The sequence below is a fragment of the Colias philodice genome, chromosome 20 (assembly GCF_061535455.1).
Source record: "Colias philodice isolate Cphi_HAF_F1 chromosome 20, ilColPhil1 Martin Lab GWU primary, whole genome shotgun sequence".
In the NCBI taxonomy this organism is placed as follows: domain Eukaryota; kingdom Metazoa; phylum Arthropoda; class Insecta; order Lepidoptera; family Pieridae; genus Colias; species Colias philodice.
In genome coordinates, this window is record NC_143105.1 from 7,478,103 (window position 1) to 7,496,209 (window position 18,107).

At 35.7% G+C, this 18,107-nt stretch overlaps 1 protein-coding gene and 1 pseudogene across 3 annotated transcripts in view; one reads left to right on the forward strand and one right to left on the reverse strand.

The window, feature by feature from the left end:
* Nucleotides 1-16,310, forward strand: part of cv-c (RhoGTPase activating protein) — a 239,407-nt gene extending 223,097 nt beyond the window's left edge. For both annotated transcript variants that reach the window (XM_089708052.1, XM_089708053.1), the window contains exons 6-20: nt 3,894-4,503; nt 4,741-4,883; nt 6,270-6,410; nt 6,764-6,873; nt 7,225-7,392; nt 7,772-7,884; nt 8,193-8,445; nt 8,908-9,011; nt 9,346-9,470; nt 10,171-10,330; nt 10,565-10,659; nt 11,550-11,687; nt 12,018-12,158; nt 12,478-12,660; nt 13,795-16,310. In XM_089708052.1, the coding sequence (XP_089564178.1) occupies nt 3,894-4,503; nt 4,741-4,883; nt 6,270-6,410; nt 6,764-6,873; nt 7,225-7,392; nt 7,772-7,884; nt 8,193-8,445; nt 8,908-9,011; nt 9,346-9,470; nt 10,171-10,330; nt 10,565-10,659; nt 11,550-11,687; nt 12,018-12,158; nt 12,478-12,660; nt 13,795-13,909 (2,599 nt within the window). In that variant the 3' untranslated portion in view covers nt 13,910-16,310. The remainder of the gene's footprint in view (nt 1-3,893; nt 4,504-4,740; nt 4,884-6,269; nt 6,411-6,763; nt 6,874-7,224; nt 7,393-7,771; nt 7,885-8,192; nt 8,446-8,907; nt 9,012-9,345; nt 9,471-10,170; nt 10,331-10,564; nt 10,660-11,549; nt 11,688-12,017; nt 12,159-12,477; nt 12,661-13,794) is intronic.
* LOC149479552 (uncharacterized) overlaps nt 1-18,107 on the reverse strand; it is a 217,863-nt pseudogene that overhangs the window by 87,096 nt on the left and 112,660 nt on the right. The gene's annotated exons all lie outside the window — the stretch shown is intronic.

Below are 18,107 nucleotides of genomic sequence, written 5' to 3' on the forward strand. Positions count from 1 at the left end.
TAGCTTATGCGGCGATTACACCTAACGAGTACAGTGGCGAGTCAGTGTCCTCGGCCGAGTGCTCGGTTGGTATAAACACTTCAACGAGTGCTCGGCCGAGTACTCGGCCGAGAAAAGCGGCGAGACAGTCACTAGAATCCCAATTTGTTTACTCGGCCGAGTACCCACTCGCTATCCCGCTCGGCAGGTATAAACACGCACTCGTCGCGTCACTCGGCCACTCGCCACTCGTTCGTTTCGTTATTGTATTTTTTCAAAGAATTATTATTTTTATTTATTAATTCTAATAAATCCCACAATTCGTTAATAATATCTGGTAACAGCCGATTTGAAACCCGTTTAAATTCTTTATTTTTCGATCCATTGCAGACGTCCGCGTCGTGATCAAAACTGAACTGACTCGCCACTAGTGAAATACGTGTAAACACCCACTCGGTTCGGCAACTGTCTCGGCCGAGAGCGTATTTACTGACTCGCCACTGTACTCGTTAGGTGTAATCAGCGCATTAAACTAAGTACAAATGGCGGTCTTATCGCTTTAGAGCGATTTCTTCCAGACAACCTTTGGTACAGTAGAGGAATAAATATAAAATAAATGGGTAGTGCAATAATATATAGTGAAAGGGGAAGAGTAATACAATATACCATACAACATAATACTTAGGTAGTAATTAATAATAAATATACATATAATATAAATAAATATTATGTTCGGCTAAGACTAAGGAAATAAGCTTTAACCATAGTTTTAAAACTATTTAGGGTTTGAGCATTTTTGATAGAATCTGGCAGGGAATTCCACAGTTTAGTAGCATGCACAGTGAAAGATTCATCATAGAAATGTGTGCGATGTGGAGGCATTATTATCCTCAACGTTTCAGTTGAGCGAACCTCGCTACAATGGCCTCTAAACTTAAATCTTTCTTTAAGGTATGTTGGTGTTTTGGGATCAAATAAAATTCGGTATAGTAGTTGAAGAGCATGTGCATCCCTCCGCAAGCGAACCGGCAACCATTTGAGCTTACTTCGGAACTCCGAAACATGATCAAATTTACGGAGCCCAAATATAAAGCGTATGCAGAAGTTCTGCAGGCGTTCGAGAATATTTAACTGTTCCATTGTTAAGTTGACATAGCTTACATCGGCATAGTCTAGTATAGGGAGAAGTAGGGACTGAGCTAATAGGATTTTTGTAGGTAAAGGGAGAAAATTTCTTAATCGTCTCAGCGATCCAGCTGCTGCGTACATTCTTTTGCTCACTTCTTTAATGTGATATTTCCACGATAGGGTTTGATCAAATACCAAACCTAGATTTTTTACCGAATCACTATATGGGATTATTGCACCATCAACTATAATGGGTGGCAGATTAACCCAGTTAATCCTAGCGATTAACGATGGACTGCCAAGGATAATAACCTGAGTCTTAAGTGGATTAACCTGCAAGCCATAACGGTAGCTCCATTCGACTATAGTATTCAGATCTCTATTAGTGTCATGAATCGCCTGATGTATTTCATCAAGTGTAAATTGTGTGTATATTTGAAGGTCATCCGCATACATGTGGTAGAGAGACAGCAAGGTATCAGATATGGTATTAATGAAAATTGAGAACAGCAACGGAGATAGAACACCACCTTGAGGAACTCCGACAGAGATATCACACCATGATGACATAACATCATCGATGTGAATTCGCTGTCGTCGTCCGTTCAGGTAGCTATGAAACCAATCAATTACCGGTGCGGATATGTTTTGTGAACGCAGTAAGCTGAGAAGGATGTCGTGGTCTACGGTGTTAAAAGCATTACTGAAGTCCAACAAAGTCAATACTGTAAGCTTTTTATTGTCCATCCCCAATCGAATATCATCGGTTATTTTGACTAATGCAGTGGCCGTACTATGACCTGGACGGAAGCCGGATTGGTAAGGATTAAGGAGATTATGAGAGGTTAAAAAGAGTTGCAATTGGTGATGTATCATCTTTTCCAGAACTTTAGAAAGGAACGGAAGGATGGATATAGGTCTAAAGTCAGAAAAAGAGGAAGGGTTATTTCTTTTTGGAATCGGTATAAGATGGGAGTCTTTCCACACCTGTGGAAATGAACTAGAGGATATGGAATAATTCAGGATATGGGTAATAACAGGTAAGACAACGTCTAGGATAGGTAAGATCATAGTACGTCCAATGCAGTCGCCACCAACAGCACTCGACGAGATGGACAACAAATTCTTTTTTACATCGCACTCGGTAAATTGTTTGAAGCTAAAAGGAGGAATATTGGGAACTGGTAATTTGGAAATGTAATCTAATGTGTTATGTTTTAATTGACTGTCGAAAGAAGGAGAAGAATTAGAAAAATGTAAGTTAAGTTGTTCAATGTTTATATTAGATGGAATTGAATTATTTCGTTGTTTGCCAATACCTAACGTTTTAAGGAATTTCCAAATGACAGTGGGATCACTGTTCTCAACAGAAGAGTGAATATACCGTCGCTGTGCATCTCTACAACATGTATTGCATCGATTTCTTATCGCATTATATTTTTCTCGACTTGCATCGCATTTAAGCACTCTATGCCTTGCCTTGGCTCGAGCTTTCCTTTTAAGCAAAATTTTAAGTTCTTCAGTTAACCAAGGCGCAGGTAATTGTTTTATTTTGATTAATCTGAGCCTCTGACCTCTGACCTTTCAGAGCAATCTGATCAAACAGATTTACATTCGAGATGAAAACCTTCAATTCGTTCGCATGACGCGATAATTTTACCTTCGTTACGGGCCTTTGATGTTCTTTTATTTGTAAATCATATTTGATTCGCAGCAAATAAATTATAAGCTGATGATACTTTTGTGTTATGATGTATCGAACGTCGCAAAAGACAATGACACCATATTTTTTTATTCTGTAGGTAGTCTGTAGGTAACGTAGACAATGCTTCTTAATAAAAAGTACTTTTCCGACGTAAATAGAAAAAATATGAAACGCAGCACAGATAAAATCTTATTTGTATTGTGCGTAGTCTATCTTTAAATTGTTGTTTGGATTGTGAAAAGCTGGAGTAGCCATATCTTTTGCTTAGAAAAAGCGTTTAATTCCTTTTACTTTTATTTTATTACAAAGCTGAAAATAACATGGCTTACCCGAGATCATCCTTTGTTCTACAAGAAAGTTAATTAAAGTTCTATATTCGACCCCGAGTTTGTAAGTTGTAGAATGAATCTATTCATTCGTAGCTTGGATTGGATTACTAAGATCTTTTAATTAAATGTCAAAATAAAAAAAAAATAAAAATAAAATAAAATTTATTAGCAACTTCAAATATAACATTACAATATTGCTCTGCCTTCTGAACTAGGTAATTACCTGTATCTCAGAAGGCAGTGCCTTCCCTTACAAATTCCATATTACATTATATTTGGCAAGTTAACAAAATAAATTTTAGTGACTAATGATGAAAGAATACAAAGTAAATGATTAAGAAAATAAAAGAATATGATTTGGGCCGATGGACATTGTGTGTGTGTGTGTGTGTGTGAGTATGAGTGAGTGTGTGTGCTTGTGTGTACCTATGTTTGCGTGAGTGTGCATGAGTGATTGATTTTGTTGCAAGCATTTATTTAATAGTAATGAAAAGTTTTTCAGTTTGTATATAATCCAGATTTTGGAGCCAATTGACAATGTATTTTTTAAAACGATTGGTAGGTAAATTTATAATTTTGTTGATGTCATTAGTCGGGAATGAAATATTATGTGTTTGAATCGACTTTACTCATTGTTTTTAATAGATTCCAGTTATAGAATTTGCTTTATATTCAACATTCAATAGGGTTTATGTTAAATATATAATTTTGAATGCTACGTAGTTAAAATTATTATAAATATATTTTTCCAGATTAACAGTACCAGGTCAACAGACACATATACAGTTACCAAGCGATAAAGAAGATGAAGAGGACACAGGAACTAGGTTTAGGCGAACAGGATCTGAAAGGTTACGGGACGGAGCGAAAGCTCTCCTCCGACGAGTCGAATCTCTCAAAACACGAAGAAGAAAACGGCAGAACAGAACAGAAGTTATAGTCTCATCACCACATTTTCTGGACGTGCAGGATAAATACCCAGATTTGAATTACATAGACATGACGCCGACGACACCATCGGCGTTTCCTTTCCCAGACTTCCATAGTTCGCCTTTACACACGCCAGCTGTTAGAACCCAGCCTCCTTCACCAATGACAATCATGCCACCTTCTCCTATAGCTCCTCTAGAACAATCTTTCGTACTCCACGCGCCGTTTGGTGACGACAGTTCGAGTTACGCGTCAGATGGCAGCATGGGTTCTAGCAATAAAAGTTCTAAGTCAAAACTAGGTAGAGCGAAGAGGATATTCCATAGGGGACTGAAGAGTGACGATTCGAGTGCGCTGAGTGACTCGGAATGTCAGCCGGCCAGTTGGAGACATAATTACTATAAGGAGCATAATACTCATCATACTACAGAGGTAATTTAACAAACCATTATTTAGTAAGCATCCTTTATTTTTTTATTTAAATAACGCTTATTTTTTATAAACATCATTTGTTATATTCATAACTTACCTACCTGATATGACAATTTTTTAATTATTATTTCAACTCACTATAGCGCTATGAACAAAACAAATAAAACCTCATCATGTAATAAATAATATAACACCGTAGATAGAGCGCAATTTAATTTTTTTTTTGTACAAATGCAGGTATACGTAGAGCCACCATCACCAATAGACCTGAAACCGGATCCAGAAGTTTTGCGAGAAGTCCAAAAGTCACCAGGACATACACCACATCGACGGCAAGCTATTAGAACCAGTTCACTCAATTTAGGAAAAGACGGCCAAAAGTAAGTAACAAAAATAATTTATCATTTCGAATATGAATACCTCATGACTCTATGACGTATTTCGTTAAGTAAATTTTCCCTTTAAAGAGGTCATAGGGCACGTAACTTTTCTTTGACTAAGTATTTGATTTATTTTAGGGCAAGTAATTAGCCTTCACCTGACTTTTGAACCTAACACCGCTTTGACACGAAACCTAAACGAGGTGAAACTTAATCTATGAAGCTTTTTAAATAGTACAAAATACGTACACGTTCTCCTTTAATAAAGCTTGATTATGCGAGAAACGGGAAAGGTCGTCCAAAATACGTTTAAATTACTTTACTTAAGTCTTAAGCTCACAATAATTCCACCCCAGTAATTATTCTTACGGAATCATTACGAATTCCGTCCGCTTAAACAAACTCCACAAGCGATGGATTGAATCCCTGAAACTCATCGAGTTCGCATAATTACTCAACATTGTTCACTTTTGGAGTTGTCAAGTTTGGAAGATACTCAAGGGGATAGCGTTTGAAAGTTTCTAGCCTGTAAATTTGCTCAGACTAAAGGCCTCGGGTCGAGATGCGCATAAAGACTATTCGCACTTGCTAGTTTATACTCGGTTAAATTAATTATCTGTTAGTGAACTATTATTGGTGATGAATGTATGGAACTAATTGATAGATTCTCTTCGCATTATTCATGCGAATTCTTGGTTTTCAGATTATGTTATAAGAAACAGTCGTTCCCTATATCAATTTTTATCCAGATGACATAAGAGATGAGTGCAATAAGCTATATCCATTCAATTTTTCGTAAAAAAAAACTTCTCCAAAATTCCACATATCCAGACTTACAGAGTTGCCTTTGTTTATTAAAATAGTAGCAAGTTATAGATTCGATCGTCACGTGGGAGATCTCATAACCGTTTCCAAAACGAATCTAGGTAATTTATAAGGAAACGATTAGTCCGCGTCTAATTGCCCCAAGCAGACACAATAAGTAACTTGTAATGGACATAGAACATTGGACAATAGTGTATTGGTATGCTAATACACGCCGACCACGACTAATGTGCGTTTTTCTCTGCTATTTTGTGGGGCAACGAACTGGATTTGTACCATGAAGATTTCATTTTAATGTAGCTTAGTTGGAACTTGGAGTTAGTTGATTTTGTTGGCTAATGTACGAAGAATAACGGAATAGCGGTTTTCGATTAACTTACGTGATCTATGTAACTATTTATTTATTTATTTTTATCTTCTGCCACAATAATCTAATATTGTAGGTCATTTTACTTTTGATTATGAAACCCTTTTTAAAGTGTTCTCTTTCCACATCGTATAAAATGCTTTCAGATACAAACTTTCGTTTGTATCTAATGTTTTAAATAAAAACCTTTTCAGATTTCGCGATCGCAGCTTAAAGAGGGATAAATCAGCGTCCAGAAGTTCAGAACTCGACAGCAGTCCAAACTCAGCTGGATCCAGGTCTCATGATGGTGACCACGACGATGATGACGATAGCCTTGATCTTAAGACTAAAAAGTAAGTTCTCCTCATTTTGTGTATAAAGTAACTAACAAGATCTCTGAAAATGTAGAAAAAAAATGTTATATGATATTACATTTTTCTAACCTAACATAATATGATTATTTTGTGATGATTTCGCTGCACCAGAATAGTTTGGTTTTCTTTGTGTATTTATGAAGAAAATTAATTCGTATCTACAAAATTAAATTCGCATCTCGTTACGTTGATTGTGATACTCTGTATTTTATTTTTGATAGAAAAATGTAAAAAATATGTTAGGTACTTTTCTATTTGCTCGACTTTCCTCAGTCCGTATGTTCCTTCATTTATTTTCCTTGTGTAGGTATATATTTGTTGAAATCTTTCAGAAACAACATACAAAGGTGGTATTCATTTAGAACGAGTGCTCTCAACGGCGGGCCGAAAGCAAACAACACGTTACAGCCAGCGCCGAATCAGAAAAACCCCGAAGCTTATTGTGAGTTCGATTTCTATATTTATTTCACCATTTTTAATACAATAGGCATATTGTCTTATTATTAATTAATTACTAGAATATGTAGGTACTTAACTACCTACTTATTTCCATGTTGAGATTGTTTTATCTGGTCTTTAAAAAATAGTTCATCTATTTTGAATCTGTTAGAATTAAAAAATAAAAGCCGGTTTCACTACATTAAAGTCCCTGATAGCTTATTAAATAATTTTCACATATATTTTCATACATTAATGTATATCACAGATAAGCTAAGAACATATTTCTGAAACCGGCCATTAATATTTATATTTTTCTTTTTCCTTTATAAATCTTAATATCTCAAATTTTCAGTATCACGACCTATGTCATCACTATCGTGTGGCCAACTGCACATATTACGGAAACTAGCTCTATTGCGGCTCACCGCATGTATGGAGCGATATTGTCCGTCGCACAAATCTGGGTGGAACTGGGAATTACCGAAGTTGATAAGGAAGATTAAGACGCCTGATTATAAAGGTAAGAACTTGAAAATTAATAATGAAAAAAATTGGTTGTCTGAAGTCGGTTTACTGACGATCATAGTTGAACGTGACAACGTCCGATTTTGCTTCTTTATCGCTCGTTCCGCGCTCTCGCTTGCACTTCAAGCCTAAATGGAACGCCTCAGAGCGAGGTAACGCCGCATGAGTCATGTTTTTTCGTGCGTGCAGCCGGCTCTATCGAATTATAAGACGTTGTCACGTCAAAAATTATCTTATATCTTCGTGTATAATATTTACCTAACTAGATGCAGTTGCCGTATTAACGAAAATTAAAATAGCAAATCTTCGTTGTAAAGACTTTTTTTAGTTCTATAATATTGTCTAAATATAATTTCCATATAAATTAATTACAGACAAGACAGTATTCGGAGTACCTCTTACGGTGTCTCTACAGAGGACAGGACACTCCTTGCCGAAGCCTATACAATGTGCACTAAACTGGTTGAAACAAAATGCTATGGATCAGGTAATTTCTACCATCTCCTAAATAATAGATAATAATATATTCATAGCATTCGCTGATGTCAATAGAAAAAAAGATTTAAGGCAAAAAAAAATCTGACTGTTGTATTCTACTCTATTAAGTAAATGCCAATAAATTTATCAGAAGTTCATACCATATTTTTATAATCCGACACGGTAACAAAAATAGTCGAAAGCATAATAACATTTCTTATCAAATCTTAAAAATAAAAATAAGAAATTACAAAAATGAGAAGTAAATTAAGACGACTTGAGTTTATTTTTCTATAACTAATAAATCTTCCATTCCAGATGGGTATATTCCGGAAGGCCGGGGTAAAATCCCGTATAGCCAAACTCCGCACAATGGTAGAATCAGCGGGCGCTACAAACGGGGCCTTTGCGATTGAGAACATTAACACAACAGACCCTGGTCTATGCAGTTTGAGCTTTGACGGTGCGCAGGCGCATGACGTAGCTGATGTGGTGAAACAGTACTTCAGGGAATTGCCAGATGCATTGCTCACTAATAAACTTAGTGAGACTTTCATTGCTATATTTCAACGTGAGTTTCTTTTGTAATTACTGACTATTCTCAATGTTTCTTTAGTATGTTTGTCCGTGCCATGGTTCAACGTAAATCTCTCTAACAGCATAACTTCTGGAAACTGTGTGCTGCGCTCTTTGCACTAAGCTCTTAGTACATTTAATTTCAAATTTTCAATATGAATTAGTTTTTCCTTTATTTACTATTCTTGTAAAACGAAGGAGCTTCTAATTCGACTCCATCCTCATTCCATGTTATCCAATAGTAATTTCTGTCAGAAAAAATACATAAAAAGACGTGTGTCACTCGGGGACTGCCGCGGTAAAGCTATTGCATGGCCTTCAAGCCACACCTCCGAGCCCGTCGGAGTGGGCAGCGTGAGGTTTTTTCATTACTAAATTTCTGGATTCGGTCCCCGCGCTCAAGGCCCGCGATAGAAGCTATGCAATAGCTTAATAAAGAACTTTATTTTCATTTCAGATGTTCCCGAACCCTTACGGCCAGATGCAGTGCAATGCGCTTTGCTATTATTACCTGAAGAACACTTGGAAGCTTTGCAGTCTTTGTTGATATTCTTAGCAGAGGTAATTACACATTTTTTGTCCTAATAGCCATCAAATGTAGATGAATAAATAATTACTGTGTAAGTTTTTACGGTTTTTCCAACAGATTCAATTCCATTCCTCGAAAACCAAATATCAATTATAAGAGGATAATTCCATCCAACTCATTCCAGTTACTTTGTCCAAGGTTTTTTTAAAACTGCAAGCACTGCTGATAGAATATCCTATATTATTTCTCTCTCATAGCAGTATACAGCAAAGCAATAGAAATTTATTGCATATCATATTTAATATAATAAAATAATTTATTAACTATAACTTTATAACTTAATTATAATTATAATTTCAATTTCAGGTGGCAGAACACTCAGCAGTAAACCAAATGACGGCATCTAACTTAGCAGTCTGCTTCGCGCCAACACTGCTGCGGCTGCACCACGCGCCGCCCGCTGGTAGCACTAAGGAGGGCAACTCTAATCGGTATGTACACAGAATACATTATAGTAGCTAAACGCTACAGAACGGACACTCTCCGCCTCCCGCCAAAATTAAACACTTACCTCACCCCGCACGATCAGTCTAAAAATGGTCCACATTTTTCTGCAAGGACGATACGCAACGAAGATTGACAACATTAATCAAATTGACTTAAAGTCACTTATTATTTTGCATTTGTGATTATCGTTTTTCGTAGAAAATGGTTAGATATTGTGCTGTTTACGGATGTATTTCATCAGAAACGAATTTTTTTTGCGCTAGTCACAAATGTGCCAACCATAAGCGTTAACACACACATTTGCAGTCTCTACAGTGTGACTGTCAAAACGATAATTTTGTATGGAGTATCCAGGGTGTGGTATGTATTTAATTGACAAGACGCGGGATTGTTCTGTTAAAAAAAAATTAAAAACCAGAAATTAAACCTTCAAATGGTCAGAACAGGTCAAAATTACAACCAACTGGAAGACACTGCCTTTCCAATAAAAAAGAACCATCAAAATCAGTTCACCTAGTCGACATAATTCTGAAAAACAAACACAACAAATAAAGTCTGCTTACCTCCTCCTTTTTTTTAAACTTTTGTTGAAATACGTACCTTCTATCCAGCTTTTGTATTCAATATTTTGAATTAATTTCCATTCTGCATATCCACACTAAAATTCCAAATATGCTATTCCAGGATGATAATAGAAAGCGTAGCCGACCAACGTCAGATCAGTGAAAGCAGAGCAGCACACGCGTGTCTCTTATTACTCATACAGAAACACGCACAGTTGTTCTTAGCGCCCGCTGACATGCTCGCACGATGCAAGTTCAACTACTTCGAGGAAAGTGTGCCTGTAAGTATATGGGGATAAGGACTATAATTCTTTGGCTTGCCGCATTAAAGAAAAAAATTACAACTATAGGAACAGGTTTCCATGCAAATTGAAATAAAACCAATAGTAGAAACGAAATGAAACAACAACTATCATTTTAATTGGATATGAAATCTACAGCACATAGTGGAGTTTTCCTTAAATTTATTATTATTTATTTTTACCTTAAATTTATTATAATACTTCAAATTACAGGTTGCCCTTGAAGAATTAGGCGCAGACTTCAATCAAGACTGGAAGGGATTCCAGCAAGCCTGCATCAAAGCACTTTTAAAAGAAGCCAAAGAAAAGTAAGTACTTCACTTAATTCACTTCTTAAGTTTTCTGTTTTTAACATGTACTATCTTATCTTAACAACATAATTTTCTTTCCATTCTAACATATTTCGTGCTTTTTTAGAGTCAGTGGGAGATCAGGGAAGAGGTGAGACGTGGATGTTAGATGAATGATCATAGATCTCATACTTTCACCTATCTGTTCTTTGCTTTCTAACTTTTTTATTCTTAACTTAAACTTTAACCAAATCTAACAATCTTCAAGTGGGGATCAGATGTCTACAGAAAATATATTTTAAAATATAATGAAAGGTTTCTGACATACAAAATGATGCCATTTAACCGTGTAATACAGAAAATATGAAAGTAAAGAACAGATTTCACTATCACCTTCATTCTAGCTGTCTTGTGGGCACTTAGCCTTTAGGTGTTAGTGATATTGGTGTTAGATAATTGGTTATTAAAATAATAAAATCTGAACAATATTGTCTACAAAACTTCAAATACAATAAAATATTTTCTAATCAATATTTTATTTTGCGCACGGCGGTATATCACCACGGCTAACAATGGCAAAAGCACAATTTTTTGCACAATTTAAAGTGGCATTGATTTATATACCACAAATATAAATTGTTTTGTTAAAATCAAATTATATTAACAAATACCCGCATTCAACCTAAAAAGACACAATATTATAACTACCCTCAACAACAAAGCAATCAAATTCAATTATTTATAATTGGAACTGGTGGTTGGATGCTCAACGCATAAAGCCACAATTCACAATTTGATCTACCCTTTTTTACGCAAGAAAACCTGATGGTACTTTTGCGCAAGTTAACCTAACCCAAAAAAAATATTCATACAAGCAAAAACCAATGTAACTATAATTTATAACCTAGAACCCGCGGTTGGATGTCCGTATCTGGCGCAGCTACTCACGTGGAGCTGTGCTGCAAGAAAGTAGGAGATGGTCATCCGTTACGCTTGTGGCGGGCCACGACTGATGTGGAGGCGCCGCCGCAGGAGGTTATGCAGAGGTATTGTTTAGTTTAGACTTTAGAATGAAATAGTTCGGTTTTTTGGGTGTTAAATGATGTACTTTGAATTTGAAATTAACCGATTTATCGGTTTTCTAATATTATGATAAGTAGTAGTTAGTTCCAATTAAATGATACTTAGACGCGGAATGGTTGCAGATATCTGATATATTTTATTCTGCATATAAATTAAACCTTCAGTAACTTTCACGAATTTATTTCGATCGTCCAAAGCTGTTTGTCGTGAATTGAATTCTAATTTTTCTATGCTATTCAATCATTTCCCAATCAATTTGAATCTTACTGCTAATAAAATATCTTATCTTGCAGGATACTCCGAGAGCGACATATTTGGGACGATTCGTTGGTGAAATGGAGGGTAGTTGAAAAGTTAGGGCCCAATGCAGAAGTGTTTCAGTATATCACAGCTTCGAGTTTCAATTTACCACCGAGAGATTATTGCGTTTTAAGGTGAGTTTTTATTTTCATAGTAAAATTATTATACTGTCTTATAATATGTTTTTGTCATCTTTACTCCTGTTTTTTGGCCCTTCAGCTTCGTATAAGCCTACTTATACTTCTGTCCTATGTTTAATCATTATTTATAATGCCAACAAAATTAGATTTCAACTATTTTGCATCATTTTATCCGTAACTCTTATTTGCATGTAATTTTTCAATTTACAATGTTCACCTTAATAAACTTATTAGTTGTTGTAATTTCCACTATAAATTTTTTCTTCTTATTCATTGTGTTAAATTTCCACTACACAAAAATTTTTCTTTACAGATCATGGCAAGGCGGTGGTGGGGGTGGGGGTTGGTGTGCGGTCGCCGAAACGTCTGTCGCACACACTGGCGCTGATTCAAGTGGCGCGGGCGCGAGGGGAGTGGTGCTCGCTTCTCGGTACCTTGCGCAACCGGCGGGGAAGGGGAGAAGCCGGCTGGTACACCTTGCTAGAGTGGATACTATGTAAGTAGATACTACACTAGATTTCCGTCCGCGGCTTCGGCCGCGTTTTCAAAGGAAAACCCGCATAGTTCCCGTTCCCGTGGGATTTCCGGGATAAAACCTATCCTATGTGTTAATCCAAGTTACCCTCTATATGTGTGCTAAATTTCATTGTAATCGGTTCAGTAGTTTTTACGTGAAAGAGTAACAAACATCCATACATCCATACATCCATACTTACAAACTTTCGCCTTTATAATAGTATTAAGATAAGATATACTACATGTATACTGGAATCACAGAATACATAATAGCTAAACGCTACAGAACGGACACTCTCCGCCTCCCGCCAAAATTAAACACTTACCTCACCCCGCACGATCAGGCTAAAAATGGCCCACATTTTTCTGCAAGGACTAGGAAGATTGACAACATTAATCAAATTGACTTAACTAAGGGCCGATTTTTCAATCCATGGTTAAAACTTATTCGCCCAATAAAGTATTACCCGATAATATTAAAATGTCACCCGTAAACTGTCAAAGACGGGCAAAGAATACATTTTTGAAATGGTAGTTTAATACGTTATTCGACGAATAAGTATTAACCAAGGATTGAAAAATCAGCCCTTAAAGAAAGAAAGTTCCAGTTAGTTAAATAGCTTTGTGCTTTCCCTACGAATTACTCCTACTATAAGATAAGACATGGCAGGTGGAGGCGGCGCGAAGGGTAGTGCGAGGTCGAGAAGATAAATTAACGTATTGAGCATTGCTGTCAACCTGTTACAGTCGTCTTTTTGCTGTTAGCTTGTTACAGTCGACTATTTTTGTCAACTTGTTGTAGTCGACTTATTGTTGTCAAGTTGTTACAGTCTATTTATTGTTTTCAACTTGTTACAGTCAACTTATTGTTGTCAACTTGTTACAGTCGACTTATTGTTGTCAACTTGTTACAGTCGACTTTTTTCTGTCAACTTATAAGCGGCATCTTAAAAAATACAATTGTTTGTGATTAATGATATTATTCCCTTACTGCCAACGTTACAAACAAAAGAATGAATCAGATCACCCATTTCATTAGAAAATCCCATCATATTAATTTTTGCAAATAAACAAAAGGAATAATACTAACTTTACGTCTATTCTCTCATTGCAGGGGCAGAACACCGGAATGGTATAACAAATGCTACGGCCACATCTGTGCGCTGTATCTAGCTCGCATTCGAGCCTCCTTCAAGCACAACACAGAAGGCCCCGAATCAAATGTATGATCAAAACATTCCACTTAAGTCCAGTCATTTGGCTCGACTTAAGTTTGACAACAATTGTGTGTCTACAGCCTAATATGGCAATCATGTAAAATACTTTACATTGTGGTTTTGATGATATTATCCATACTCAATAAATATTTTTAAATGTTATTACCAGCAAAATGGTAAAGGCGATGCATAATATTTTTATTGAAATATACTTTTAGAGTTACAAAGTGTATTTACCTACCTCTATCTATGCTCTGTTTACATGAGACCAATTATTTTGACCATGACAGAAAAATGCCAAAACAATAATAATTTTGAAGCTAATAGTGGCATATTTTCAAATTGGTTTCAATTTTGTGTCTCAAGCTAGTCAAATAATTTAACACTTTTTATAATGCAATAATAGACGTAAAATTAAAAGAAAGAAATACCAGAAATATGTAAATAATTAATGTTATTTCTGATTTTGCACTGGTCATCTAGTGTAAACTGGGCATAACTAAAGTTTATCACAACCCACTCATGGGACCTACCAAAAATCTTGACTATTTGTATTTTTAATACTTTTTAGTGAAGTATTTAAATTCCCCTGGTGCATAATGTATATAGTTACAACCTACATAATTAATATAACATATAAGCATCACAATTTTCAATATATTATGATGGATATAATCTCATTATATTTATTAAAAGTAAATGTTTTACCAATCCTTAAGAAGTTATCATAACATATCGCTAGTCATAATATATCTATGAAGTAATAAAAAATGTTGTGTGGTTTTATGAAACCACGGTAAAAGTGAAACTGTTCGAACGGTTCCGAACACTGCTTTGTGTAGCGCATGTCGCGTGACGGTCGATACACGCGACATGCGCTACACAGACCAAAAAGTTTGAGACAATGTAATAAAAGTTTCACTTTAAAAAACATTATATAACACATTAACCGTACCTGCCCTGTGTTCAGGAAAATATATAGTATTATAAAAAATTATTTGTATATTCAATATTGTACTTACCACAATGGTGGGAGCTTTCAAGCTTTTGAAATGTAATTGTTGATGTTGTATGGACGTTTATGTAAAAAGTCTGATTGTACTTAAATAGTTTAGATAGTAAAATGTGACCATCACAAAATTCTAGATTTATAAAAAGGTCTTTAGGGAGTGTGACATAATGACTACCCAATATATTATAAACTACAAAACAATATTTGTATAGTGTTAAATGTAGTTTAAATAATATAAATAAATTTTGTGCAATTTTATGTCACATTTCATAAAGACAATTTATTTTTATCCCTGTTGTGGAAGAAAATGAAAGCCAAATATCACAATATTAGGTTAAGATAATGTTTGTAAATATGATGCAATGATATTTTGATGTAGTAATCTCAATAATTTATGTGTTGTTAGTTACCTGTGGAATCACAATTTTAATATAAATGTTGGTGCCCGTAAGAATAAGATATTTTTTCCTTAACTATGTATTAAGTAATATTATTATAAAGGAATATTTGTCTGCACATTATCTAAATAACACAATTTAAAATATATTATGTGCTTGCAGTATAAAGTAATAATTTATTAGTACAAGTTCAAAATAAATGCAGCCATACCAAATAATGTCCATTGTGAATCCATACTTCATTTTCATTCCGTGTATAATAGACTTACCAATAATTGAAAATGATTTTTAATATTTACCCACTTTGTCATTCCAATTCACTGAGTATTATATAAATTACAATTATATAGTGTAAAACTCACTTCAATAAGCCATATATTTTTTCACTTTTGTCCATAGGAAGTAAATCAGTAAATAAAGAAATATACAGAATGTAACACATGCAGAATGTATGATGGAAATTATTCGTGGAATTAGTAAAAATCTTTTTTCACGTTAGATATTATTATAAAATATTACAAAGAAATTTTTGAATTCATTGAATTTTCAAATCATAAACTAAACTGCCGCGTAAAATGTTGTCAAATTTCCTGACAATGGCAACAGATAAGCTTGCGATAAAATATTATCTGTGTTTCAAAATAAGTATATTTGAACCTTGATTTGAACTTATTATACCTAATTTTAAACATTGACTCCAAAATTATTATAAAACCTAGTGTTTTTAATATAACATTTTTAAAATTAACTATATCAATATAATATTAAATTGAGTAATAAATTAGTACTTTACAAAAATACATAAGATAATAATAATTATTATACTGACTGTTTAAATTTTGCCATCGCATGCACTCAATGTTACTGCTGGACTACATAATTATTATTATTCATTCTTATAATACTCCATGTTTCCTTAATGTACGTTATCAGTGTGTAAAATAATATTATAAACTAATGCATTGTGATTTTATTCTTTATGAATTAAATGGACCATTATAAAGTGAAATTATGTTTTTTTTATCCCTTTCCATATTCCTACGACTAAGAAACTTATTAATCACTAGCTGCTCCGCGCGGTTTCACCCCCGTGGCTCCACTCCTGTTGGTCGTAGCGTGATGGTATATAGCCTATAGCCTTCCTCGATAAATGAGCTATCTAACACCGAAAGAATTTTTCAAATCGGACCAGTAGTTCCCGAGATTAGCGCGTTCAAACAAACAAACTCTTCAGCTTTATAATATTAGTATAGATAATAATATTAATTCATACTTGACACTGGCAAATAGTTATATCTTTTTGCCATAACAGGAAAAAATATTAGTATTATTAATTACTTAATATTATGCATACTGAGGAGGGTAATAATAAAATCGGTATGCAAAAAAAAATCGTTAAAACTGATGTTTTTTATCATTCATTTTTTAATACACGCAGACATGCATGCATACACATAGAAATAATTGTGAGTACCTAGGTAGGTATAGACCTACCTACTCACAATTAATGGCTGGTTCACACTTTGATTAGTGCGAGTGCAGGTGATGAGTGCAGGTGTTTAGTAACTACGTGTGGACAGCGACTGTTTATGGCTGGTTCACACTTTGATTAGTGCGAGTGCAGGTGATGAGTAGTACTACGTGTGGACAGCGACTGTTTAGTGCGAGTGTTTAGTAGGCTGTGTAGTAAAGTGAATAGAAGCGTGTTCTATTTTTTTGCGAGTGGACTGCGAGTAGCCACGTCCCGCGCGCCCTCCCTTCCCCCTCACTCGCAGTGTGCCAGGTGCCTGCCTAAACACGTCTGGACAGGAGTGTTTAGTGTTTAGTGTTTAGCGTAGTGTGTAGCGTCGCGAATTTCACCATTGTCCTGCACTCGCACTAATCACCTGCACTCGCACTAATCACCTGCACTCGCACTAATCAAAGTGTGAACCAGCCATTATGGCTGGTTCACACTTTGATTAGTGCGAGTGCAGGTAATGAGTAGTACTACGTGTGGACAGCGACTGTTTAGTGCGAGTGTTTAGTAGGCTGTGTAGTAAAGTGAATAGAAGCGTGTTCTATTTTTTTGCGAGTGGACTGCGAGTAGCCACGTCCCGCGCGCCCTCCCTTCCCCCTCACTCGCAGTGTGCCAGGTGCCTGCCTAAACACGTCTGGACAGGAGTGTTTAGTGTTTAGTTTTTAGCGTAGTGTGTAGCGTCGCGAATTTCACCATTGTCCTGCACTCGCACTAATCACCTGCACTCGCAGTTGAATTGGACACTACTCGCACTACACACCTGCACTCGCACTAATCACCTGCACTCGCACTAATCAAAGTGTGAACCAGCCTTTAGTGCAAGTGTTTAGTAGGCTGTGTAGTAAAGTGAATAGAAGCGTGTTCTATTTTTTTGCGAGTGGACTGCGAGTAGCCACGTCCCGCGCGCCCTCCCTTCCCCCTCACTCGCAGTGTGCCTGCCTAAACACGTCTGGACAGGAGTGTTTAGTGTTTAGTGTTTAGCGTAGTGTGTAGCGTCGCGAATTTCACCATTGTCCTGCACTCGCACTAATCACCTGCACTCGCAGTTGAATTGGACACTACTCGCACTACACACCTGCACTCGCACTAATCACCTGCACTCGCACTAATCAAAGTGTGAACCAGCCTATTCTTGTAATGACAATGTAGTAGGTATAATACCAGTCTAAAGTCTTTTATGCATAAATATAAACTATTAATATAATATATTTTATTATTTTATTCTTAGAGTAAGTACCTACATCTTTTAAATACAAGCGGCCAATGGATGTCTCTGAATGT